Raw genomic sequence first — 26,882 nt, forward strand, 5'->3', positions numbered from 1 at the left:
GAGGCGAGCACGGTGACTAACAGCATCTGCACACACACACACACACAGATTGTTGTGCAGCAAACAAGAGCCAGTTGTGAGCACAGCCTCAGGTGCACACACCTCAAGGTGCACAGCCCCAGACCCACGTAGAACTTTGATGCTTACAGGGAATGGACTTAGAGAAGGCAATATCAACTTCAGGATGGTAAAGAAGCAGATGTCACCTGGCACGTAAAACTCACCTTCACAACAAACACTCAGGCAACACTATCCATTTCAATGAAGCCACTCGTACCTCAGGTGCTGCCCCCATGTCCTGCAGATAAGCCAGAGGCAGCCCCAGCCTGAGGGTGCTGAGCCACAGACCCTGCTCCAGGCTGACCAAGGGTTTGATGTCTCCTGCTCCTGCTCTCACTTTGGCACAAGGGTCCCGGCTCTGACCCCTGGAGCAGCCCCTGCTGGAAGCAGCTCCCCACGCCAAGCATCTCCATCAGTGCTCCCCTTTACAGACCCCAGTGGCCCGAAGAGCCTACCTGTGTCTAACCCAGGCACTCGGGGTTCCTCCCCGAGGCCTCTGCACAGGGGCCAACCACCAACCACAGAGAGCAGAAACCCCAGGAACTGAAAGCCACAAGCCACAGCCGGAAGGTGGGACGGAAGGTGCAGGTCCTGCACCTGCTCCCACCATCCCCTGAGGCTCCCCTGCTGCAGCCACAGACACCTCAGCCTGCAGGCTCATCCTCCCAGCCGGGAATGGCTGCCACGAGTCACTCCAGGGCCCAGGAGGGACCAGTCCCTGCGTCACTGCCCAGCTCACAGCCTCGGCCTCAGCAACCCGCACCTCGCGGCTCCCAACAACACCGGGGCCAGCGGGGCCCGAGGGGTCCCGGCAGGGTCCGAGGGGTCCCGGCATGGTCCGAGGGATCCCGGCAGGGTCCGAGGGGTCCCGGCAGGGTCTGAGGGGTCCCAGCAGGGCCCGAGTGGTCCCAGCACGGTCTGAGGGGTCCCGGCAGGGTCCGAGTGGTCCCAGCAGGGCCCGAGTGGTCCCGGCAGGGCCCGAGGGGTCCCGGCAGGGCCCGAGGGGTCCCAGCACGGTCTGAGGGGTCCCAGCAGGGCCCGAGGGGTCCCGGCAGGGCCCGAGTGGTCCCAGCACGGTCTGAGGGGTCCCAGCAGGGTCTGAGGGGTCCCGGCAGGGCCCGAGTGGTCCCAGCACGGTCTGAGGGGTCCCAGCACGGTCTGAGGGGTCCCAGCAGGGCCCGAGTGGTCCCAGCACGGTCCGAGGGGTCCCAGCACGGTCTGAGGGGTCCCAGCAGGGCCCGAGTGGTCCCAGCACGGTCTGAGGGGTCCCAGCAGGGTCCGAGGGGTCCCGGCAGGGCCCGAGTGGTCCCAGCACGGTCTGAGGGGTCCCAGCAGGGCCCGAGGGGTCCCGGCAGGGTCTGAGGGGTCGCGGCAGGGTCCGAGGGGTCCCGGCAGGGCTCGAGTGGTCCCAGCACGGTCTGAGGGGTCCCGGCAGGGCCCGAGTGGTCCCAGCACGGTCTGAGGGGTCCCGGCAGGGTCTGAGGGGTCGCGGCAGGGTCCGAGGGGTCCCGGCAGGGCCCGAGTGGTCCCAGCACGGTCTGAGGGGTCCCGGCAGGGTCTGAGGGGTCGCGGCAGGGTCTGAGGGGTCCCGGCAGGGTCCGAGGGGTCCCAGCATGGTCTGAGGGGTCCCGGCAGGGTCTGAAGGATGACAGCTGCCTAACCAAGTCCCAGTAGGGTCCGAGGGGTCCCAGCATGGTCTGAGGGGTCCCAGATGCCTGACCAAGCCCCAGCAGGGTCCGAGGGGTCCCAGCAGGGTCCGAGGGGTCCCAGCTGCCTGAGTCACAGTGAGGCCCCTGCCTGAGGTGACCGCAGAGAGCAACAAGGCAGACCTCAAATCCCCCGGCACCAAAACCAACTTCCCATGTGGTCGGAGCAAAGGGGATGGCTTTGAGTGCCACACACCACCTGGAGTTTGGCAGGGAGAACCATTCTTGATGATTTTTCCAGGATCCAATACAGACACTAAATGCTCACAGGAAAGGAGGGATCCCCAGAAATGCCCCCCCAAACCTGTCTCAGCCCAGTTTGCATTCACAACTCCACACTGAGGGCCCCAGCTCTTAGGCTACTTCACACATCTCATGTTGACCATTGACTCTTCCAGTTTCTTCCTGAGGGCCACTCTGGACTAACCCAAATTCCACAGAGAAGCCTCAAGGTATTATTTAATCACTAACACCTTTCAGTAATCCCACTGCTCAGCAACTGTTCTCAATGTCATGGAAAGTAGATCCCATCAAACTACATCACCCAGCACCCACTTCCCTCCCCTAATTCCCCACTAATTCGGATTATGTCAGGCACTCCACGGCTCTCTCAGGAATCAGTATCAGCCCAACTGTATCCTAAATACCTGAGTCATCCCCGGATCCTGCTGAAGGCTGGCAGAGCATTAGCCCACTGCAGCCTCGCTCATCTTGTCACAGCCAGCTCGCAGGGAGCTCTGCAGCAGCTCTGGGTGCCAGCTGCCCAAAGCTGGGCCTCTGAGAACACCTGGCTCTGCCAGCTGCTGCTCAGAACTGAGCAACCATTCCAGAGAAAGGATTACACCTCTCCAAGCAGGGATGGAGACGCTCACACTGCACAGCTCCCCACAGCCTGTGTTTCAGACAGTACAAACGTCACAGCTAAAAACACCCCTGTTCCCAATAAACCCCCCAGTTCCCAATAGGCGCTGACCAGCTGGAGGCCAATGGCTGCTTGTCCCACTTCTTTTGCTCACTCCCACTCCTGGTCTGTGCTCTGTAACACCAACTCTTCCTCTGTTTAGGACCAACCTGTGCCAGTCCTGCTGTTCGGATGCGCCACTGCTCCATGTGCCAGGCTGGCTGTTGGCACAGCCTCCCTCATTAATGGGGTTTTATGAGATTTGGGCACAAACATGACATTCTTTGGAACTGCTGCATTTGCTGCTCACGTTCTCTCAAGTCCTGTGGCTCTTTACTGTTTTTTTGGCTTTAGTGACACCACCCTCCAAAACCAAACAGCAAGGGGTGAGTTTTACCCAAACACCCTGCCCAGGAACAGCTCCACATTTACAGGGCATTATGGGGGCTGTGAGGGACAGGCAACATCCTTCCCCATCTGCAGGCAGTGTGGTACTGGGGAAAGGGCTGGGATGGCTCCCAAGAGATGACCCTAGTGGAGATGAAACTCCCTGGGGCTGCCCAGGGCTGGCACAGACCGGTACCACTGGTGACACCACGCCACCAGTGCCGGTAACTCCAGCACTCACCGCATGCTGCTGCTCACCTCAAAGTCCACAGCACAACTGGGGCACTGTGCAGGGCCTGCAGCAAGCCCCGGGCAAGGCTGTGGGGCTCACACCTCCACGGGGCTCTCTGGATGCAGCTGGGTCTGTGCTGCACTGGGGAGGAGGTGGGGATGAACAGCACTGAGACATCAAGGCTAGAGGAAGGGCTACCAGGGAGCAAGTGCAGCCACTAGGGTAGGAGGACTGCCAGGGAGCATGGCATGCACCCCAGGGCCATGGTGTGTTCCCCAGGACCCATGCCTCCCTGGAGAGCTCTGCTTTGGGAGGACGTGGCTGCAAAGCTCTGCCATGCTGTACTGCTGGAAGGTCAGCAGACAGGAGACCTGCTCTGGCCAAGGCACACGGGGAACGTGGAGCCGGCTGGGCAGAGCCTGGGAGAAGGGACACAGCCAGCAGTGCTCTCAGCAAGGCTCAGCTCAAAGGAAAGCACAGCCAGGGGTGCTCTCAGCAAGGCTCAGCTCAAGGGGACAGAGCCAGCGGTGCTCTCAGCAAGGCTCAGCTCAAGGGAGCTCTGCCTTCATGCTGGACAGGTCACACAGCTCTCATAGGCAGTGCTGCCCCAGCCTGCAGCCCTGGAACTACAGGGGAGGAAGGTGCAGAACAACCATGGGGTGTGTGACAGGCACAGGGAGAACAATATGAAGCAAGGAAACCCCAGCAGCTCAAAGCATTACTCAGGGTGGCAGAAACAAAGGGAACGAGTAGCAAAAGGACCTTAAAATCCTGGATGTCCAGCTGCCACAACAGCAGGTGACTGATGAGAAGTGGAATCATCAGAAGCAAACAATTCTGATTTTACATCTGGAAAAGTAAGCTGCAAGTTCTCACCACTTAGATGAAATCCTGGGGTTATTCTCAACAACTCTATGAAAACATTTCCCACAGAAGCTGTGGCTACCCCATTCCTGGAAGTGTTCAAGGCGGGGTTAGATGGGGCTTGGAGCGACCTGGTCTAGTGGAGATGGGGTGAAGCTGGATGGGCTTTAAGGTCCCTGCAAACCCAAACCATTCCATGATTCTGTGAACATCAGTTCGCTGCTCAGCAGCAATCAAAGAGCAAAGAGGGAGCCAGCCATTAGTAGGTAAAGAATGGAGAACAAGAGAGGGAATATCCCAACACCCCCGTCCTGACCCACAGTCCCCACCAGGTACCAAGAGGGGCAGGAGATGATTGAGAGGACAGGAGCAGCTGCTGCACAGGGAGCCTGGAAAGGAAGATGGCAGAGAGGAATGAAGTTTTCCATGCTGGGAGAAGAAAGGAAGAGGCCACTGGGGAACAATTTGTTCACTGTGTCTTCCAAAGCAGGAACTTGGGGACATCACATCCAATTAAGCAGGTCCAAAGCAGGAGATTTTCTCACATAAAGCATCACTGTGAATGTCTCATCAGGGCTGCGGCGGCGTTCAGCGAACACGCGCTCAAAGGACGCTCGGCCGAATCCAAGGACAAAAGCTCCATGCCAGGCTACAGAGACACAAGAGGCGGCTCTGGGATCGGGAATGGCTTCCTGGGAGCAGGAAGGCACAGCCCAGGCTCAGCAGGGCAGCAGCTCACAGGGCAGGGCGCAGAGGAGCCCCTGGAGCCCCCTGGCAGCAGCAGAGGGGGTCCCCTGCCCCCTGTCCCTGCGAGCACACACTGAGCCCCAGCAGTGCCACGTGGGGCTGTCACACCGTCCCCACGGCCAGGCCCAGGCTGCCAAACCCACATTCCCACTGACATTTTCCATGCTCGCTCGCTGCATCGCAATGGTATTTATAGAAGTTTCAGCAAAAGCAATTCAGACACTTCCCAAAAGCAGGCTGGGGAAAAACACGGCAGCTTGGCCAAAGCTGTACATTTTTCCAGCTTTGAGTGAGGGACTGAAGAGCTGATCAACCTCCCAGCTCCAGGCTGGAGCCCAGCACTCTCGACTTTGATCTGCCAAGCCACACCGAGCTCTGCTTGGGGCCCAGCAAGTGCTTCCTGCATCTCCAGTCCCAGCATTGCTCAGATGAAATCCTGGGGTTATTCTCAATAACTGCATGAAAACACTTCCCAGAGAAGCTGTGACTAGCCCACCACCCCTGGAAGTATTCAAGACCAGGCTGGATGAGGCTTGGAGCAGCCTGCTCTAGTGGAAGGTGTCCCTGCTCATGGCAGGGGATGGGACAAGCTCTAAGATCCTGGGTTCAATGATCATGGTGACTGTGGGACTTCCCTCCAAGGCATTACCTGAGACAGGGAAGCAGGAGAAATGCCAAGGCCACTCAGCCAGATAAGAGTCTGGGGACCTGCACACCCCAGCTCCCCAGCCTTCCAAGAATGGATCTGCTCTGCAGAGCCCAGTTTGCCTGGGCAGCTCTGCAGGGAGAGGCTCTGCTGAGCCCCCCAGCCCCATGTCCCACTGGCACCACCACCCAGAATTAGAGTGGGTCCCACCACAACTCTTGCTCCTCCTCCTCCTCTCGAGCTGAACCCCAGCCATCTGTGGTTTACAGCTCCAGCTCTGATCCAGCACCCTCGGCTCTCCCACAGCATGCAGAGAAATCAGCACTGCTAGTGCCCAAGCCACCCAACCTACTTATCACTCCTACTTGAGCCCGAGGCCGCTGACGATGACGAGAGCCTGGGGGAGCACTCAGGTGATGTCACCTCCACCCCTGACACCCCATCAGCCAGCTCCCCCTCTCCTGGATCCCACCGTTTCCATAGAGGACAGCCCACTCAGCCGAGACAGAACGGCGATAGCGCTGCTCCGTGCACCTGAGGAGGCTCTGCAGGATCCCTGGGCAAGGCAGGGTCCTGGGCACCCTTCTGAAGGCAAGGACCCAGACTGCCGTGTAAGGGCAGCTCTGTGCCTCCCCTCAGAGAGACACACAATCCTGGGAGCAAACGAGGCCTGCAGCTCCCAAGGACCAGAGAGCTGCCACCTCAGCCTCACATCTTAATCACAAGATCGTTCTATTTCCATGGAAACGGCAGAATTAGAGACTTCGATTGCACGACAATTACCAGCACTGGGAATTTAACTGTTCAACCCGTCACACTCCATCCCCAGTGCCAGGAGAGGAGATGGCACTGACCCACAGCACTGCCTGCACTAGCCCCAGCAGCACAGCACGCCACGCTCAGCTGTTTGCTCCTGGCTCCTGCAGCAGCCATTGGGCTCCAGGGAGCCTCCCAGGGCAGCACACAGGGGATGGGAGCTCACAGGGGCTCAGTGCAGGGCCGACCTGTCCGTCAGCAGCCGATGCTGGAGCACACACAGGCATCCTGCTGACCAAGGCTTCCCCAGTGCCTGGGCAGCAGGAAAGGCTTTGTGCGCTGTGAGTCACTCAGGGATGGCTCCAGGCCCTTCCCCTGACACAGCAGAGCCCCACTGTGGCTCTGGTCAGCCCAGGACAGCGTGGAGCCGAGGTGCTAATTACCATCACTGGTACCACCCCACCGGGCAGCTGTGAGCCTTTCCTGACAGCAAAGCTGGGAAGGACCTGGCAGCACACCACGGAACTCCCCAGACTCATATCTTGGGTTTGCAAACACCACAATGTAAACTGCAGCCCTGGGAGCACCAGCCAAGCTGCTGAGGCAGAGCAGGGGAGCTCCCTGTGCCCAGGAAGCCCTCAGCTAACACAGACACATCTCCCAGAAGAGAAGAGCTGCCCCTGTGTCTTCTGGCCAGACAGGGGTCCACTTAGAGAGGTCACTGCCCAAATCCCCTCCACGTGCTCCATGCCTTGGCCCCACTGTGGTCAGCAGGACCATCACTGATGGGCCCAGGCCTCCCCTGGCTGTTACACCCAGCCCAAGGACTGAAATTGCCCAGCCCAGCTCTGGCCATGTACCACCACACAGACCAACAGTCCAACAGTGGCCAATGGGCTGTGGAGAGGAGTTGTCCATGGCATGTGCATGCCAGTGCCCTGCCCGTGCCTGGAGACAATGGACACCTGGCCATGAGCAACACTCCTGCCATGATTACAGACACACTCCCAAAGCCCTTCCTGCAGGTCTGCACACTGATGATCAACCTCAAGGAAAGTACCTTCCCACCCAAGAGCCCAGACCTGGGCAGCTGGAGGGATGTCACCTTGTACATCGGAGTCTGTGGGACACAGCAAGTGCCTGCTCCATCAGGAGCTCATGTGGAGCCACCCCACCCTCAGACTGGCACGGCTCCGGGGCTGAAAGTACTTCCCCAGCTGATCTGCCATGGAAGCAGGGTGTGCTCCAGGCCAGACTCTGCTGCAGCCTCTGGAAAGAACTCCCAGAGCACAGCTGCACACTGCCTGTGCAGACAGGAACCAGCAGGGCTGAGGCACTGTCACCTCTGATCCATCCTGAGACCACAGCACCTGAACCCTGCAGTCACCAACTGAGCCCCCTGAACCCTGCAGTCACCCACCCGCGCTCCTCGTGTGGCACAGGCAGCCACTGCTCCGTGTCACACATGGCACTGGGGGGCTGCTGAGGAGGGGACAGGCTGCAGGACACCTGGCCCTGAGGAGGGCACAGGCTGCAGGGCACCCGGCCCTGTCACTGCTCTGTGTCACACATGGCACTGGGGGGCTACTGTGCAGGGGACAGGCTGCAGGACACCCGGCCCTGAGTCATGGACAGACTGCAGGGCACTCAGCCCTGTGCAGGGGACAGGCTGCAGGACACCCGGCCCTGTGCAGGGGACAGACTGCAGGACACCCGGCCCTGAGTCATGGACAGACTGCAGGACACCCGGCCCTGCGCAGGGGGCAGACTGCAGGACACCTGGCCCTGCGCAGGGGACAGGCTGCAGGACACCTGGCCCTGAGTCATGGACAGACTGCAGGACACCCGGCCCTGAGGAGGGCACAGGCTGCAGGACACCCGGCCCTGTGCAGGGCACAGGCTGCAGGACACCCGGCCCTGAGTCATGGACAGACTGCAGGACACCCGGCCCTGAGGAGGGCACAGGCTGCAGGACACCCGGCCCTGAGTCATGGACAGACTGCAGGACACCCGGCCCTGAGGAGGGCACAGGCTGCAGGACACCCGGCCCTGAGGAGGGCACAGGCTGCAGGACACCCGGCCCTGTGCAGGGGACAGGCTGCAGGACACCCGGCCCTGAGTCATGGACAGACTGCAGGACCCCCTGCAGTCACCCAGGGCGCCGGGCTCTCCCCTGCCCGTGCTGGGACCCCCGGGCCCATCTCCAGCCGCGCTCCTGCTGTCCCTCCCGCCCTCGGTGACTCAGGAGCGGAGCCGGGGCACAGCAGAGGCTGTGCTGAGTCACAGCGTGGCCGTGACTCACCCTGGCCACGCTGGGCCAGCACATGCAGCCACAGCAGCAGCTCCAGCTGCAGCATTGCTCACCCACTGCTGCTGCTGCTCCTGAGGGCAGTGGGCAGCGCACAGAGCTGGCAGTGCCATGGGCAGGGGCTCCCAGGGCTGCCCCAAGGACGCTGAGCAGGGGCACTGTGCCTGTCCCCAGACACGCTGGTGGCCCTGCTGTGGGGACCCTCATTGCTGTGCTCCAGGGGAGCCTCAGCCTGACCACAGCTGCCACTGCCCTGCTGGCTCTGATGCCCAGCCCAGGGCTCACCCCATGCCGCACACACCACTCACCAGCCTCAACATCCCCTGCCCTGGGCATGGGGCAGCCCAAGGGCCAGGCTGTGCCAGAAGCACAGCTTGTCATGGACTCACACAATCACTGAGGCTGGAAAACACTCAGAGAACATAAAGATCAAGATTCCCCCAGCACTGCTAAGGCCACCACCACAATCCCAACTGCTGCATGCACATGGCCAGGGCACAGGGACACATCATTCAATGCAGGGGGACTGAGGGGGCCATACCTGCCCTGTCCCGCTGACCACTGCACCCTCCTCACCTGGAGAAAGCTGCTTAGCATCTACTTCCATAATAAAGTAACCCAAATCCTCAGTAACTGCTCTTGTTTTACTGTGCCACCTAAATCTGGCACTAAATGTTGCCTCTGGGACCAGCAGAAGTAGCTCAAGGAGAGGAAGGGACACTGCACTGGGGCCAGCACTGTGAGGAGCCCACAGACACAGCCATGGGCACAGGGGGAGCCAGGGACAATGGGGGAGCAGCAGCAGGACCCTGGAGACACCTGGAGAGGAAAGGACAGCAGGGCAGCCTGGTGCTCCCAGGGCAGCTGTGCCTGAACCATCTCTGCAAGTGCCCAAGACCAGGCTGGACACGGCTTGGAGCAACCTGGTCTGGTGGAAAGTGCCCCTGGCCATGGCAAGGGGGTAGGATGGAAGGGGCTGTAAGGTTCCTTCCAACCTAAACCATCCCAGGATTCTAAGCCCCAGATCGGGGCTTCCACTGTGGTTTGTGTTTTTACACTTCCATAATAATTGATCAGACAGTCCAAATGCCAACACTTTATAAAAACACCAGGTCAACAACTTGACTGAAACTCCCAAACCCTCCTGGAGGCAACTGACATCCAAACTGCCCAAAAAAGGGTAAAAAGTAGGAAGAAAGAGGAGGAAACAGATGTCAATAAGATCTCGGACACAGGAAGCCTCAATAAAGGTGTAGGAAGCTGAAGGCTTCAGGAAAAGGAGTCTGTAACAATGCTGAGAGCAGCAGGAAGCGGTGTGTGAGCACAGACCTGCACAGGAGCACGGCTGCTCCCCAGAGCAGGGCAGGACAGGGCTCTGCTGGGCCTCACACCACAGGGACAGCAAACACACACACATGAAGAATGGCAAAACCACCGGCAGAAACAATTGTAAACATGGCATCAAAAACCATAACTTTAAATTAAAGGCACACGCAACCTGAATATGTTGGTGCAAGGAAGAGCAGGGAAGAGAGAGCTCACACTCCTGTTCATGTGGGTTTGTAATAAATATTGAACTAACAGAGATATTCAGGAAAGGCTGGAAGAGAGCAGAGTGACCTCGTATCGCCAGCAGTCCTTTCTGACACCAGAGCCTGTGGGAAGGGGAACCCCTGATCTCCCTTGCTGTCCCAGTGACTCCAGAGCCTGCGGGAAGGGGAACCCCTGATCTCTCTCCCTTGCTGTCCCAGTGACACCAGTCCCCAGGAAGGGGAACCCCCCAAGCCCCCACTGACACCAGTCTCTGGGCAGGGCATGCAGTCAATGGAACTGGATGTTCTCAGACACCAATTCATGTTACAGCTGGTTGCACTCCTCCAGGTGGTTCAGGTGTTGCTGTTCAGGGTTTGACTGGACAGCCTTGGAGGTCCTTGCAGCCCAAAGTGATCCATGGTTCTTCCATGACACAAACAACTCTGCCCATGTTTCCATGATCATGTAACCCATTCCCATACAACACTCCCTCTACAAACCATCACTTTGCAAAGTCATTTACAACAAACACAGCGGGACCAGGCTCAGAAGAGCCAGAGATCCACATCAACAGGTAAGAGGATTCCTGGAGCCTTACCAGTGCTGCTGGGAAGCTTCAGACAACTGGGCAAACACTTCTGCTATGTCAGCCCTAAGAGAGGTGAAATGGCGAATGCCAGGACACTCAGATCCCCCGGCCCCAAAGCACAGACTGTGTCCTTTTGGGGCTGTTTCCAATTCAGGACAAAGGACTGGGAGACCAGGAACCACCAGTGTGGATCCACACCAGCCCACCAGGAAGCAGCAGATGGACACACTAATGCACACAGGCCACACATGACCTTTAAGGTTCCTCCCAACCCAAACTCTGGGATTTCATTAACAAGAGCAGCCAGCAGAGAAAGGAACTGGCTTTACAGTTCATCCAACTGTGGCTAGGTCAAGTGGGAGCACACTGCCTGTAATCTGATGATTTTCATTTTAAGAACACTGGATAAGGAAGAGCCATTAAAATTCTTTGAAGACCACACAAAATGAACTCATGAAGAGACTTCTAATGAGAGTTATGCAATTTACTTCCCAAAAAGAACATCAAGAGATAATTGATGATGAAGTAACAGTAAACTTTTCAGGGAACAATGTTCAGGCAACAAAGTGTTATTTAGTCTAATCTAAAGAAACAAGTGAGAAAATGAACTTTAAAACAGATGAATGTAAATTGAGAATTAAATGGGAACTATCATCAGCTGGAGGAATTAATGACTGGAACAACTGACTGCAGAAGCAGTGGTTGGGCTCCCTTCAGTTGCTGCCCCAGGAGGATGTGAAGACCTCCAGGAAAGGGGATCCAAGACCTTTCCAAAGGAAAAGCACTTCCCAACCTGGATGGCAAAGCTGTCAAACTGAACAGGGGGATGGCAGTACCACCTATCAGCTCATGATACATGGCCAGTAACACAACAGACGCTCCAGTGTCAAAGTTTGTGTTTGAAACCAAACCCCACAGAGCCTGCACACCATCTGACTAAGCCCAACACACATTTAGGCATTTTCTCCTCCAAGAGCAGTGTCTCAGTCTCCTCACTCACCTCTTGTCACCAGAGCTCCCCAAACCCCTTGTGCAATGCCCTCCCCAGAAATCCCCTCCCAGGCCTGCAGAGGGGCTGGCACCTCCTGCCATGCCCATTTCTCACTCGTGCCAGGCCTTGTGAGTCATTCTGTCCCCGATTTTCACTTAGACTCTCCCCAAATCCATTTCCAGATCCATCAGAGCGCCCTTCAGCTGCCCCTCTGAGGGAAGCTGATGGGAGGAGAGGGGCAGGAAATTCTGCCCACAGGTTCTTACAGTCTGTGGGAGGAAGGACAAACTGCAGGGACTCTACCAAGGCAGCTACTGCCCAGAGAGGCTGTGGATCCCCACCTCTGGAAGTGCTCCAGGCCAGGCTGAAGGGACCTGGAGCAACCTGGTATTGCGGACAGTGTCCTTAGCCAGGACATGGAACTGGATGAGCTTTAAGGTCCCTTTCAACCCAACCCATTCTGGAACTCTATGATTACCATAGGCAAGATCTTATTGGAAGTAAATCCACCAGGAAAAAGAAAAAACAAAAAAAGGTTACAAAAAGCTGTTGGGCTCCTGAGGCAGCAGTGATGGCGCACACAGAAACCATCCCAGTGCAGAAGAAACCAGTGAGGTAGGAGATCAACTTGGCTCACCCAAGCTCCATACCGGGCTTGGCATGGGAAGGCACGCACAGGGAAACTGGAAATTAGGTCAGATTAATAAGGATAAATATAAAGGAGTGGCAGCAGCACCCTAGTCTGAGCCCAGAGCAGCCACACAAGGAGAGAGAGGTGACCAGTGACAAACAGCAAAAACTGGAGGCAAATCCCAGGCACATCAGGGACCAATGTAAGGACGCAGGAAAGCTTGGCCTGTTCCACTGGAGAGAGGGAAGACACTGAGGAATGATGCTGAGGACAGGGGAGGTTTAAACCTCTTTGTGTAAGTTTCCACAACTAAGAGCAAAGAGGAGGCCAGCACAGGCAGACCCAAATAACTCACCAAAACCTCCAGTAAAAAATGCAATTTCAGATGTTTTACATGGGCAGATGGTGACAGACGAAGGGGTGATAGTTTTAAACTACAAGAGAAGATTTAGATTAGATACTAGGATTAAATTCTTCCCCGTGGGGGTGGGCAGGCCCTGGCACAGGGTGCCCAGCGCAGCTGTGGCTGCTCCATCCCTGGCAGTGCCCAAGGCCAGGCTGGATGGGCTTGGAGCACCCTGGGACAGTGGAAGGTGCCCCAGCCTGTCCTGGTACAGCTGCAGGACCTTGGACCTGGCCTTGCTGCACTTTTTGAGGATCCCATGGGCCCACTCCTCTGCCAGTGTCCCTCTGGATGCCCTCCCTGTCCTCCAGCCTCTCACCTGCACCCCTCGGCTTGGTGTCACCTGTGAACACACCGAGGGTGCCCTCAGTGCCACCCTCTGTGCCATCAATAAAGACATTAACCACTACTGGTGCCAGTACAGACCTGGGGTGGACAGCGCTCATTACTGGTTTCCATTTGGCCACTGACCGTAACCCTTTGGACGTGGCCATCTGTGCCACTCCTCAGGCACCCAGCAGTCCATCCACCCACCCCACCTGTCTCTGAATTCTCCCCAGCCTCCTGGGAAGGCGTCTGATGTCACTGACACGCCTTCATTCCCCTGGAGGACACACATCCCCACCTTGGGATCTCCACTGCCCTTTTCTGTCCCACCAGGGGACTGCACAAGGTTGTTTCTGCCTCACCTGCAGATTCTGAGCTCTTCTGGACCCTGAGGTTCCTCTCTCAGGAACCAAACTGGCCACAACACCTTGTCCTCATTGACCCCAGCAATCCTTTTATCCTCTTTGTTCTCCTCCTGGTTCTCTACAGCTTCCTTCAGCAGCCTCAGACAGACCACGCTCACTCTCCACCTCCAGTGATGCTGTTTTTTGGGTGTCTCACATGGCTCTGCCCATAGCACCTTCCCTTCTCCTTCCACGCTTCCTCCAGCCAGCCTTTAATTTAACGCCATCCCTCAGCTCTGTGTGATGATTCATAGTTCTGCTTTTCTATTCCTGGACTGTCTCCTGTCCAAAATGAAGTCTCAGCTTCTTTTCCCCTCCAGCATTCCAAGTGTGCACCCACAAGCCCAAGGCCCACATGATTAAAGAGAGCTGCTGCTAATCCCAGCTTTGTCCCACTCCCCAAGCCCTGGCTGCACAGGACGTCACTCAGTCCCTATCTGGGACTTGAGGACATGACTCAGACAGCCAGAGTTCATGGATTCTCCTTTTCCTCTCCTCACTTCTTATCACACAGGCTCCAGTCCCTGACACCTCCTTGTCCCCAGGCCACACGGCCAAAGGCCCACAGTGTCCACTCTGCACTGACCACTGCTGCTGCTTTTCCCAAAAAGTGCCTATAACCCACAAACCCTGCCTCATCCCTATTCAGCCACAGCATGCTGCTGCTGGAATGATTTCCCTGCCTTCCCTCCTCAGCTGCCTCCGAATCCCCCTCCGGGCCCTCCTCCTCTGTCACGTCAAGCGCGAGCTGCGCGTCTTCCCCCTCCAAACACTCATTCCATAACAACCAGCCTGCCTCCACTGCCTCCCTCCCAAAGCCTGGCAGGAGCTCCCCTTACAGCAAACACCTCCCTGCTTCCTCCTGTTTGTGCTTCATGCTGGAAAGGCTCTGTGCAAACCACCTGAAATGGCTTTATCCTCCTCTTTTAGAGAGCTCCTGGAAGCTCCCCCAAGCTCTGTGCCCACCAGGAACACCCAAATGACCCCAGGTGAGGTGGATGACCTGGGAGCTCCATGTCCTGACACAGCCCCCTCACATGCTCATCAGCACCCGCCTCTCACTTTTAAATTGGCTCCAGGCCCTCCATGGCAAAGCTGGCCCTGCGCTGTGCTCCCTACACAGGGCTGGACCTGTGAGGCTCCAAGGTGCCTGCAGTGAAAAACCAGGACCAGGAGCAGCTTCTGCCACTGAACCATTCCCCAGCAGAAGGGCCACGGTGCCATCAGCCCTGCAGCACCCACGTCCCACCAGGAGCAGCACTGGCCTCGGCCACCCCTCGCCATGAGCAGGAACACCTTCCCCTGTGCCAGGGCGCCCCAAGCCCTGTCCAACCTGCCCTGGGCACTGCCAGGGATGGGACAGCCATAACTGTTCTAAGCAACCTGTGCCAGGGCCTCCCCACCCTCACAGGGAAAATTTCTGCCCAATATCCCATCTAACCGTGCCTCTGTGCATGGGGAGCCGAGTTCCCCCTTGCCTTGTCACTCAAGTCCCCTGTTCAAAGGGAGGCCTGACCCCCTTTTCCCTACCACAGGAGTCACTGCTGGGGTGAGTACCCAAAGCTGCCCAAAACCAGGAGCAGAAGCCAGCGAGCACTGAGCCCACTGCAGGAGCCAGGGCCAGCACCCACAGTGGGCACAGCAACCCGGAGTCAGCAGCTCCCACCCGGAGCCCCAGCACCAGCAGGACAGCAGCTGGGAGCGCGGCACAGAGCCCCAGGCTGCAGAGGATTTCATCACACAGATCACATGGCCAGAACCAGATCGCACACATGACCCCGGGCAGGAATTCCCCAGTGACTCAGACAGGGCTTACACAGTGGAGATGCAGCCACACACCCTGGACAGATGCAAACTGCCCTCTCCCTCCTGCATGCCTCGAGCTGGGGTGCCCTGCTCTGCCTGGAAAGCTATTTCCTAGGATCTGTGGGAACTCAGCAGCAGCTGGGTTTGGCTGTAACTGGACGGCAGGTCTGAAAGTTACCGAGGCAGGAGAGGTGAGCAGGCACGCAACAAGTCTTAATCACACAAACCTCCTTCTAGTCAGGAAGCAGCTAAAATTATCTTAATTTTTACCTTTCCCGCCTCAGGAGATTTCTTGCACTCACTACTTCACTTCAGGAAATGCACCTGAACAGGCACCCATGGGATCTGTGCTCCCAGAGCTGCGGGAGGCAGCAGGAGTGAGGGGACAGGTGTCTCTTCCACGAAGGGCACTGCTGGCAGGAACACAACAGACATGGATACCCAACCCTGCAGCTGCTGCACAGAGAGAGAACGACTTGCAGGAAGCCTTGGAGAACAATTTAAAAAAGAATCCAATGCCAAAGCAGGAAGGTGGGATCACAAGGAGAAGAGGCCTCCTCCTGACAGGGAGGGATGCACTAAGAGCATCATGGCACTGCTGAGATGCCCGCCAAGTTGCCAAGCTCTGATCACAGGCTGGGGCAGCTCTGGCACCCCTCAGTTCCCAGCAGCCAGGCTTCTGTGCCAGCTCTTCAGCCCACAGCTGCTCCTCCAGACCATGTGGTGCTGCCCACTCCCCCCACATCCACGCCAACTATGAGGGGATTTCAGCCCCAAGGCTGTACCCCATTGCCCCAGGCACCACAGCACCCAGCATTCCCCAGCACAGGACCCTCCCATGCCAGCCCAGCTGGAAACACAGCTTGGGACCACATCAGACATCATCCAGACCTAATTTGGCCACCCAAATTAAGCAAGCCCTATCACTAGCTCAGAACAACCAGCCTGGATGCAGCCACGCCTGACATTCCCATCTCAGTGGGGCTCCAGAGGAGGTGAGAGCCCCGTGGTGCCCAGCACTGGAAGGGGTCTCTGCAGGAAGGGGTGATGCTCTCTCAGGAGCTTTGGGAAAGCTCCTGAAAGGGAATGGCAGCTGAATGAGCCACAGTAACTGTGCAAAGGTGCCCCAGCCTCGCTGCTCCCACCAGGAACGCCCTCCTAGGCAGGGCCCAGAGCCCCAGCGCAGAGCAGCCCTGAACTGGAGAAGGCTCTGTGCACCAGGCTGTGAAACTCCTGAGCCTCGGGGGCTCATGCCGAGACAGGAGTTACATCAGGACTTCCCAAAATGGGTGTGTTGGGGAGCAGAGTCACCAGCACTGGCATCACACCGACCCACAGCGGGCACAGGGACAGCGGCAGCGCCCGGCCAAAGGCACAGAGCGTGCCCCAGAGGCTGCCAGCTGCTCCCAGCTACTGCCGGAGCACTGGCACGGCCACACTGGCACAGGGAGCCGTGGCACAGCCAGACTGGCACAGGGAGCTGTGGCACCGCCGTGGCACGGCCAGACTGGCACAGGGAGCTGTGGCATGGCCAGACTGGCACAGGGAGCCGTGGCACGGCCAGACTGGCACAGGGAGCTGTGGCACTGCCGTGGCACGGCCAGACTGGCACAGGGAGCTGTGGCACCGCTGTGGCACGGCCAGACTGGCACAGGGAGCTGTGGCACCGCCGTGGCACGGCCAGACTGGCACAGGGAGCTGTGGCACCGCCGTGGCATGGCCAGACTGGCACAGGGAGCCGTGGCACGGCCAGACTGGCACAGGGAGCTGTGGCACCGCTGTGGCACGGCCAGACTGGCACAGGGAGCTGTGGCACTGCCGTGGCACGGCCAGACTGGCACAGGGAGCTGTGGCATGGCCAGACTGGCACAGGGAGCTGTGGCACCGCCGTGGCACGGCCAGACTGGCACAGGGAGCCGTGGCACAGCCAGACTGGCACAGGGAGCTGTGGCACCACCGTGGCACGGCCAGACTGGCACAGGGAGCTGTGGCACCACCGTGGCATGGCCAGACTGGCACAGGGAGCTGTGGCATGGCCAGACTGGCACAGGGAGCCGTGGCACGGCCAGACTGGCACAGGGAGCTGTGGCACTGCCGTGGCACGGCCAGACTGGCACAGGGAGCCGTGGCACCGCTGTCGCCCAGCTCAGAGCAGCAGCCAGGCCTGTGCCTCCCCCAGCCCCGAGCACGCTGCCCCCTCCTCGTGCTCACAGCAGCTGAGAGCTGACTGAACCGCGCCAACACCGGCCTGGCTCCTGGCAGAGCAGCTCCTGATCACAGGGATGGGGAGGAGGAGCTGCCAGCGGGCAGAGCTGCACTGTCCCTGCCCGTAGCAACCACGCTGGTATTGGATCAAGGGAACTGAAACTGCAGCCACAGAGATTCCCAATTCTCTCCTGACCCCACCTCCAATCCTGTTCTTCCCCTTCACATCCCAGTTTTCCTTCTTAGCCACAGTACTGAGTTCTTGCCCCCAGAGCACCAGGAACCTCCACTTCACCCAGCACAGCCCCTGCAACTCCATCCTGCTCAGCTCCCAGCCATCAGGACCATCCTCCAGCCTTCCTGCTGCAGTTCCACCATCTCTCCCAACTCCTATCAATCACCAAGGAATGGCCTTTTCTGATTCTTCCCCAAGACCAGATTCCCCATCTGCAAACTCAGAAAGGTGTGAGCTGCACCTGGTGAAGATGCCTCCAGATGACTCGGGCACACAAAACTCAATAAAAACAGGGGATGTATTGTTCAAGCGTGCTAAAGGCTCCTCCAGCTGCGCTTTGGCTCTTGCCCATCACTCCTGGGGGTCCAACGTCTCCCACTGCACCAGGATCTGCCCCAGGACTCCTTCCAGGCAGATCCTTTAGCTTGTGCTGCTCATGCCAGGTACTGGCACCATGAGAGGCTGAGCGGGGCCAGCCCTGCCAAGGACCTCAGCCAGGCCAGGACACAGGCAGGGTGGAGCAGCCAGGGCTCTCCCTTGCAGCAGGAAGGTAAGGCAGCCCAGGAAGCCTTTCCCAGTGCCCCTGGAGCCTCTCCTGGAGCTGGCCCTGAGACCAGAGCACCCTCACCCAAACACAGAGAGCAGGGCCAGAACAGGAGCTGCTCCGAGAGCTGGAGCCCCTCTGCTCCAGAGCCAGGCTGCGATGTTCACCTGGAGATGCTCAGCTGGAGAAGAAAAGGCTCCAGGGAGACCTTAGAGCTCCTTCCAGTGCCTGAAGAGGCTCCAGAAGAACTGCAGAGGGACTCGGGATAAGAGTGACAGGACAAGGGGGAATGGCTTCTCACGGACAAGAAGGCAGGGTTAGATGGGATACTGGGAAGGCATCTTTCCTTGTGAGGAAGCCCTGGCGCAGGCTGCCCACAGAACCAGTGGCTGCCCCATCCCTGGAAGTGTTCAAGGCCAGACTGGATGGAGCTTGGGGCAACCTGGGACAGTGGAAGGTGTCCCTCCCATGGCAGGGGGTGGAACAAGATGGTGTGTAACCCAAACCATTCTCTGGTTCTGTGATTTGCCCAACTCTCATTTTGTGCTCTTTCAACCACCTTTGCACTAAACTTCCAGGAAATCTGGAGCCCCCAGTGCTAGAGTGGCCATTACCTGCATGCGGGGGTAATGCAGCAGAGCTGCCCAGAATGCCCAGGATGTGCCCATGGCTTCGGAGTGTGCAGCTCCCCCCACGGCACCCCAGCACCATGGCCTGTGGTTTCCCAGCCCTGGGGAACTCACAGGCACACACAAACAGGGCAGTTTCTGCAGAGGTCATGGAATTAGCAGGAAAAAGCTGGCTAAGCAGAACGCTCTCCTTCCCAAAGGGTGTAATTTACTCGAGGCTGATTCAGCAGAGCCAAGACATGGTGAGCCCTGAGTGCAGCCTGGCAGTGTGGGGCTCCCCCAGCACTGAGGAGGGTCCTCATCTTCCTCCAGGAGCTCCTGCAGCAGTGGCAGCTCCTGCCTCAGTCTGCTCTGTGAATCAGCACATCAGTTCCAAAAGATGTTGGGAAAGGATGGAGCATGGAGCAGGAGGACTCGTGCTGGAACTGAACAGAATGATGAACTTCAGCCAATTTAGTTCATGAGAAACAGAGACAGCAAAGTGGCCTCAGTAACTGGTGCAAGTGGCTTTAAACAGGAAAATGCCCAAAGTATCAAAGCAGTCCTTTCTAAGAGGGGAATCAGAAAATACCCAGGATGTTGGAGATGCCAGCTGGAAAAGACACAGCACTTACTGACAGCAAGACAGGTTATGATGGAATAAACTCCTGAGGCACAGGCCCAAGTCTGTTCCTGCAACAGGCCTCAGCCTGAGGCCTTGTTTTTAAGGCTAAAATCTTGGGATGGGCTGTTTACAGCAAGTGACCCAATGGTCCAGCCAACAGCCAGGCCCTGCAGTGAGGCACAGCCAGCAGTGGGGCAGCCCCTGCCTGGCACAGCAGGTGTGGAGCTCGTGGACATCCAGGCTGCTCCCAGCCACCACACACATTCTGCAGGGCTTCCCTCATCCCCAGCCTCTGCCAGAGCAGCAACAGCTGGAAACTGTAGAGGAGAGCTTGCCCAAACTAACCCTGCTTCTTAAACTGCAGAGAGGTTTAGTGGCAGGTGGGAGAGGTGAGGAAGGACAATTAAGGTTAAAAAACATGTGCTCCAGGTAAAGCTGACTACAGAGAGATTCCTGGTGCTGCTCCCTAGACACCAAGTCCTCACCATGGCTCAAACCTCCTCCAAGCTTTCCCAGAGAGCTGGGCTTTAGGTGGGCTGCAAGGCATGTGCACAACCACAAACGTCAGAAGAAAATTCTCATCATCTGGCAGAAGCTCTGTTGAGCGAATCTCACCTACTTCTTATCTCCCTTCTACCTCTCCTCCTGCCTTCACACCTTTGCACCCCCAGAAAACCTCTGTGTAACCATCTCCTTGGTGCCACACCATGATCTCTGGCTATTCCACCTTGCTGGGGCTGTGTCTCCCAGCTGCCCATGGGTCTGTGCTGGCTCCTGCAGCCCCCTGCTGCTGCAGCCTGTCCTGCATTCCCTCAGGTAACCCTCACACCAGAGACATGGCTCGTGCTCCTCAAACCCACGCTCTGGTCACTGCTCCAAGTTCACTTCTAGGAAAGGAATTAGGCACTGTGCAATTAGTGCTCTAATTACAAACTCTATTAACACGGTTCTGTCTGCAGCCTGTCCCAGAGTCACGACGTTGGAGGCCACATGTACTGCGAGCAGGGCTGCACCAGGTTGGTATGGTTCTGCTTTATGCAGATATGAAATCTTTTATAGAACTCAGCAGCTTGCAGCAGTCTCCACAATTTGGCAAGGAAAGCAGCCTGGGATGAGGGAATCGCTTTTTGCAAGCCCCCTGAAAATCTGTCCAAATTTGGTGGTTAGAAGCTACCAAAAGCCTCCAGGTCCTGCCTGTGATGCAGCTGATGCTGGCGACCAGCCCAGCGCGCCATCTCCCCAGCCCCAGTGCCCCTCAGCCCCCATGGCCTGCCAGTGCAGCTCCAGCTCCAGGAGGAGACCAAAACAGAGCACAGTTCCCTTTCCTCCGCAGCAGCACCATGGATCTGACCCATGAGCAGGCGCAGCTGCTCTCACCCCACCGTGGGCTGTGAACTTCCCAAGAAAGGCTCGTTCCCCAAGCCTGGGGCTGGCAGGGCTGCAGCAGCCCCCCAACATCCACCCCAGCCCCCCTGGCACAGCCACACTGTCACACACCCCCCCCTCCATCCCCCAGCTTTGTACAGCTCTGCCAACGCCCCCAAATCCACTGGTGACACCCTTGCGGTGACACCCTTGCGGTGACACCCCTGCAGGGACACTGGTGGCCCTGGCCCGGGGGGGGCAGCTTGGACCCTCGGCCCCGCTGCAGCACAGTACTGTTCCCCTTCAAAAATGAGGGAATTACCTACAGGAAAGGAATCTGGCAGGAGGACATGAGCAAGTCCTGCAAGACCCAGCACTCAAGTTTTAGGAAATTGAATTTGGGGTTTCACTGGCAACTTCCGTCATGGATTTTCAGACCACGAACCATTGTTCCAGTCACCAACTCTGATCTTCAGATCAGGAACATCAACAAACAAAACGCTCTTTCAGACATTTCTGTATCAAGCCCCAAACCTGCAGTTTAAAAGGAAATTCCCTTCCAGACCAAGGCACTCCGTGGAATGATAACATCTCCAGCAAGGCTCTTCCAGCCGTTAACTAACCCCTGTTAATTCACTCACACACACCTGGTAATGGGTCACAGGTAACTGTGTAAACACAGCACACATTTCACCGGGATCAGGACTCATCCCAGCGCCTGGCAGGTATTAAGGGAATGCAGACAACGAAATCTGTGGGATTCCTGCTACAAATCCACAGGGAAGGTTCAGAAGAGACAGGATGGGGCTATGGCTTGAGCAGGCAAAGCCCCCAAGGACACGCAGACTCTGGCACCATCCATGCCACAGCCCTGGACACGGGTGAGCCCAGTGGACACAGGTGAGCAGGGCAGCCCTCAGCCCTCATTCTGGGGACACCGGGCATTTTGGGAAGCCCCGAGCAGCTCGGCAGCAGCCGGCAGGAGGCCGGTGAGTGCGTTCACACCTTGCCAGCAGCACAGGAACCACGCAGCAGAGGAGTTGCTAAGAGACGCGCGCCTCCCACCCGCGCCCAGCTCCCGCTGCGGGACACACAGCCCGCACCCGGGGCTCTGCAGGGGCACAGGGACAGGGGCACGCTGCCCGGGAGGGCTCTGCCCACAGCGGTGACCCTGGCAGCACGCCGGGCACAGCCCCGCCGCGTCCCAGCTGGCAGCTCCTCTGTCCCACAGCGCAGGAACCTCACTCACGGTAAGATCATGTCACAGTGATCTCGGGGCTCCCACCACAGCTGCCATCAGAGGCACAAAGCAGGGAGAGCTGCCATGGGAACGGGCACAGCACAGTCCTCTCCCACGTGCCCACTGTGACTCCCCCAGCTGGACTGGTGGGACCCCAACATTATCAGACTGAGCCACTGCCACCCGTCTCCATCCAGCCTGAGTACCTTTGCTCTTCTCCTCCAGTTCCACCAACCCAGTAGCTTTCTGTGGCTGAAGACCTCCACAGATGTGGAAAGGCCCCTCCAGCCTCAGCACAGGGTTTTTACATCCTTCCTGTCTTAACCCCACTGAGTGTCCTTTGTCCTTGCACCACAAGGCCAATAAATACGTTCCTTCAACCCTTTTCTTTCTTACAGGCCTGACTGTTCTTTCAGGCCACGTTCCTTTCCTCCTTTCCACAGAAACCCAAAAGGACCACAGAGGGATGCAGGCCTCTGGAGAGGCAGCCAGACTGCTGCTCACATGCAGTATCACCATGGTGGCCAGCACCCCTATAGTGGGGTCACCACTCCCCAAAAGCACCTCGTGTGCCCCTGCAGTGACATTCCTGGCATGAGGCAGCAGGAACGGAGCTGAGCACACTGCCACCAAGCTGGGACAACAAAACCCACGGCAGGGAAACGGCAGCACCGGGCTGGACCCGGGCTGCTCACACAGCCAAAGGCACCCACAGCCCTGCCTTCCGTGCTGCGGGGCAGCTGCAGGAACTGCAGGGCAGAGGGACCCTTGGGCTGGGGGCTGCAGCAGCCTGCCGGCCCACGGTGGGCCTGAGCACAGCTCCATCAGCCTTCCCCTCCCCTCGGCTCCACCGCAGCCACTGGCCCATCCCGGCCTGCAGCTCCACCCCAGCCCCCTTCATCTCAGCCCGTCGGCTGCACCACGGACCCTCAGCTCCATCGCAGACCCCCGGCTGCATCCCTGTCCCCCAATTCCATGGCAGCCCCTCGGCTCCATCCCTGTCCCCCAATTCCATGGCAGCCCCTCGGCTGCATCCCTGTCCCCCAGTTCCACTGCAGCCCCAGCTCTATCCCTGTCCCTCAATTCCATCCCCATTCCTCAATTCCATTGCAGCCCCTGGGCTCCATCTCAGTCCCCCAGCTCCATCGCAGCCCCTCGGCTCCATTGCATTTCCTCAGCCGCTCTGCATTTGCTCGGCTCCATCTCTCCCCTGGCTGCCGGCTCCCGGGCCGCAGTGTTCTGCATTGCTAATGTTAACGGGCTCCGGCGGATCCGTTCCCGTCGACGCCGAGCACGAGCCCCCCCGCCCGCCGCCGGACCAGCGCCCGCCCCCGCCCGCCGCTGCCGGCAGAGGCCGCGGGCGGAGTCCCCGGCCCTGCGCAGGCCCGGCCGCGACCACCATCGCTGCGGGGCCGGCCGGGGCCGGGGCGGGGGCGGCTGACGAGCGCGTCCGCTCCGCTCGCTCCCTGCCTGCCGCCCGGCCCCCGCAGCCCCGCCGAGCCCGGGCCCGCTGCCGGCGGCGGGGGCGCAGCCCGTGAGCTCCGGCTCGCGCAGGCCGCGCCCGGCGCCCCGCGCCCCCGGCCCCGCCGCCGCAGGGCCCGGCGCGATCCCGGCGCCGCGGGCAGGGCCGGGCCGGGCCGGGCTCCGCCGGGCCCCGCGGGCGGCAGCGGGCGCAGGTGCAGCGGCGGCGGGGACAAAGGCGGCGGCGCGGGCGGGCCGCTCGGTGCCCGTTCCGGTGACCGCTCGGTGCCCGGTGCTCACCCTCGATGGAGATGACGTGCTCGCGGATCTGGCTCTGCAGCGCCAGGTCCTCCACGCGCTCGATGAGGTCGTAGATCGCGTAGATATTGGGGTGCACGGACTCGAAGCGCCCGATTTCGGCGCGGATCGCGGCCGAGTTGGAGAGCCCGAACTGCGGCGGGGGCGGCCCGCCGGGCTGTGGCCCCGAGGGCCCGGGCACGGGCACCGGCACCGGCCCGCCCGGCGCCGCCAGGCTCTGCTGCTGCCCGGGGCTCTGCCCGGCGCCGCCCGGGAAGTTCATCGCGGCGGCGGCACGGCCGGTCAGCGGCGCGGCGCTCCGGGCAGCCGCTGCATGGCCGCAGCCGCGTCCGTCCGCGGGTCCCCGGGCTGCGCCGCCGCCCCCGCCCGCCTCCCGCCCGCTCCGCCCCGCCCCGCCCCGCCCCGCCCGCGTCAGCGGGACCGGCCCCGCGGCGGGCGGGGAGCCGGCCGGGCAGAGCGGGGAGCGCAGCGGCGCCGGGAGGGGACCGGGGGGCATGGGCATGGCGGGGAGCAGAACGGAACCGGGAGGGGACCGGGGGGCACGGGCAGAGCGGGGAGCGCAGCGGCGCCGGGAGGGGACCGGGGGGCATGGGCATGGCGGGGAGCAGAACGGAACCGGGAGGGGACCGCCGCATGGGCAGGGCGGGGAGCGCAGCGGCACCAGGAGGGGACGGGGTCACGGACAGAGCGGGGAGCGGAACGGAACCGGGAGGGGACCGGGGGGCACGGGCAGAGCGGGGAGCGCAGCGGCACCGGGAGGGGACCGGGGGGCACGGGCAGAGCGGGGAGCGGAACGGAACCGGGAGGGGACGGGGGCACGGGCAGCCCGAGGGGAGCGGGGGCAGCTGGCACCGGGAGCGCAGCGCTGTCGGTGCCGGTCCTGCCCGTCCCGCCGCGGCCCCTGCTCGCTCGGCACCCCGGTGGTGGGCATGGCCCCCTCCCCGGCCCCCGCCCGGCTACCAGTCCCCGCTGGCACAGTGATGGAGCTGCCCAGGGCGCCAGCTTGGTGTCAGTCCGGCCATCTCGGGGGATGCTGCTGGGCAGGGACTGGTTACACCACTCCCGTTGTGCCCATCCCTAAATCAGCTGGCATGGGGTACCTGGGGCACAGCAAGGCTCTGGATGGGCACAGGGCTGGCAGCCCCTGGCAGCACCCTGGGGGCCAGGGAGCTCGCTGGGGCATGACAGCTGAAATCTTCCAAATGGCTGAGAAACGTTAAAAAAAAGGGCCCTGGCAGATTAAATAAAAAAGTGGAATTTGGAAGAGGAGAAGGAACAGAATCTGAGCGGCTGAGAGAACCAGGATTGCAATGGATTTCTCCCTCAGTCCCACTGGGACCAGTCACGGTGTGCAGCAATGCCCCAGTGCCAGGGGGCTCAGGGGGCAGCTGGGGCTGGTTCCCACCCTCTGCCCCTCTCTGGGTGGTGGTGGGAAGGGCTGGAGGAGGAGGAAGAGGACGGCAAGGCAGAAAGGAGGAGGAGAGATCCCTGGGAAGTTTCCAAATGCCTCCGGGCTCTGGAATCCTCTGTGACTCCTCAACAGTGGGTGCTGGATGTGTGGGTGGGAGAAGCACCTCCCTGCCCTCTTCCCCTCCTTCTTGTGCCCTTCCAGGATTCCTTGAGTGTGTCCCTACTGCCTCTGCCACGAGAAGGGGGTTGTTAGAAAACAGCTTTTATGAGGGTTTTTTGAAAGCATTTAGAAAATGTGTATCTGTTACAGCACCGGGCTCCCCTCGCCCTGCATGCTCCCTCACCCTGCGTGCTCTGCAAGGCTCCCAAAGGTCTTTGGAAGATCTGTCGGTCACAGCTCTGCTCAGTGGGAGCTTCCCTTTGAGTCTGAGAGGATTGCATCCCACCACCCCAAGACAGGCTGTGCAATGGCCTTTCTCAGCCTGTTTTTTGTTTGGGTGTCTTGGTCCTTGCTCATGGCCTTTTTCTCCATCTTCCATCATCACCAGCATCACCAGCACCATCCCAGGATGGTTGGGGGGGAAGGGACCTTAAAGCCCGTCCAGTTCCTCCCCTGCAGACAGGCACACCTTCCACCAGGCCAGGCTGCCCCACACCCCCTCCAACCCAGCCTTGAATTCTTCCAGGGATGGAGCAGCCACCGCTTCTCTGGGTGACCTGTGCCAGGGCCTCACCACCCTGACAGGGAAGAATTTCTCCCCAATACCCCACTGAACGCTGTCCCCAGTCAGTTATCACACAAACATTTGTGAATTGTCTCCATTCCAGCACCTTTGACTGCCCAGACACCCCAGGTGCAGCCTCCTCCGCCGCGGCACCCTCTCAGTCAGGGATTCCAGGATTTATCCCTGATGAAGGAAGAGACATCATCCCTCATCCCTCCCTCACCCTCAGTGATGCAGCCTGCACCAGTCGAGGTGGCTTTGCCCTGACAGGTGGGCTCTGGCCTCCCCACACCCCCTGACCCTGCTCCTTTGCCCCCTGCTCCTCCTCCCCCTTGTCTGGCTCTTCTCCCTCCTCCCCCGGCAGGGAGGAGCGGTGCCCGCCCTGCCCTGCAGCCCAGCTGCTCATACAGACTGCCCTGAGGTGACAGCTGGGGTGTCCTTGTGCCACCAGTGCCCCCAGCACTGACCCCAGGGTCCCACTGTCCCCCACAGCCAGCAGGGCACAGGACACAGGACATGGGACACAGGGCACACACAGGACACAGGGCACAGGACAGAGGGCACAGGGTGCAGGGCAGAGAGCACAGGACACAGGGTACACACAGGGCACAGAGCACAGGACGCAGGGCACAGGACACATGGCACAGGGTACAGGGATGGAGCATCACCCAGCCCCAGTGGGCACAGAGGGCCCTGTCCCTGCCAGCCCCGTGCACTGGGACCCCCAGGCAGCCCCGGGGCCAGCGCTCGGGAACTGGAGCCTGGAGTGCTGCAGAGGGAGCAGAGCAAACAGATGGAGCTGGGGCTGAGCAAAGGGATGGGAGAACCCGGGAGAGAAGCTCAGCATGCTGAAAA

At 59.6% G+C, this 26,882-nt stretch overlaps 1 protein-coding gene across 2 annotated transcripts in view; it reads right to left on the minus strand.

Annotated features, from left to right (window-relative positions):
* The window catches only part of AGAP3 (ArfGAP with GTPase domain, ankyrin repeat and PH domain 3), a 111,088-nt gene extending 86,919 nt beyond the window's left edge, over positions 1-24,169 (minus strand). For both annotated transcript variants that reach the window (XM_059490949.1, XM_059491004.1), the window contains exon 1: positions 23,875-24,169. In XM_059490949.1, the coding sequence (XP_059346932.1) occupies positions 23,875-24,154 (280 nt within the window). In that variant the 5' untranslated portion in view covers positions 24,155-24,169. The remainder of the gene's footprint in view (positions 1-23,874) is intronic.
* Positions 24,170-26,882: the final 2,713 nt, after the last annotated feature.

Source organism: Ammospiza nelsoni, chromosome 1 (assembly GCF_027579445.1).
Source record: "Ammospiza nelsoni isolate bAmmNel1 chromosome 1, bAmmNel1.pri, whole genome shotgun sequence".
In the NCBI taxonomy this organism is placed as follows: domain Eukaryota; kingdom Metazoa; phylum Chordata; class Aves; order Passeriformes; family Passerellidae; genus Ammospiza; species Ammospiza nelsoni.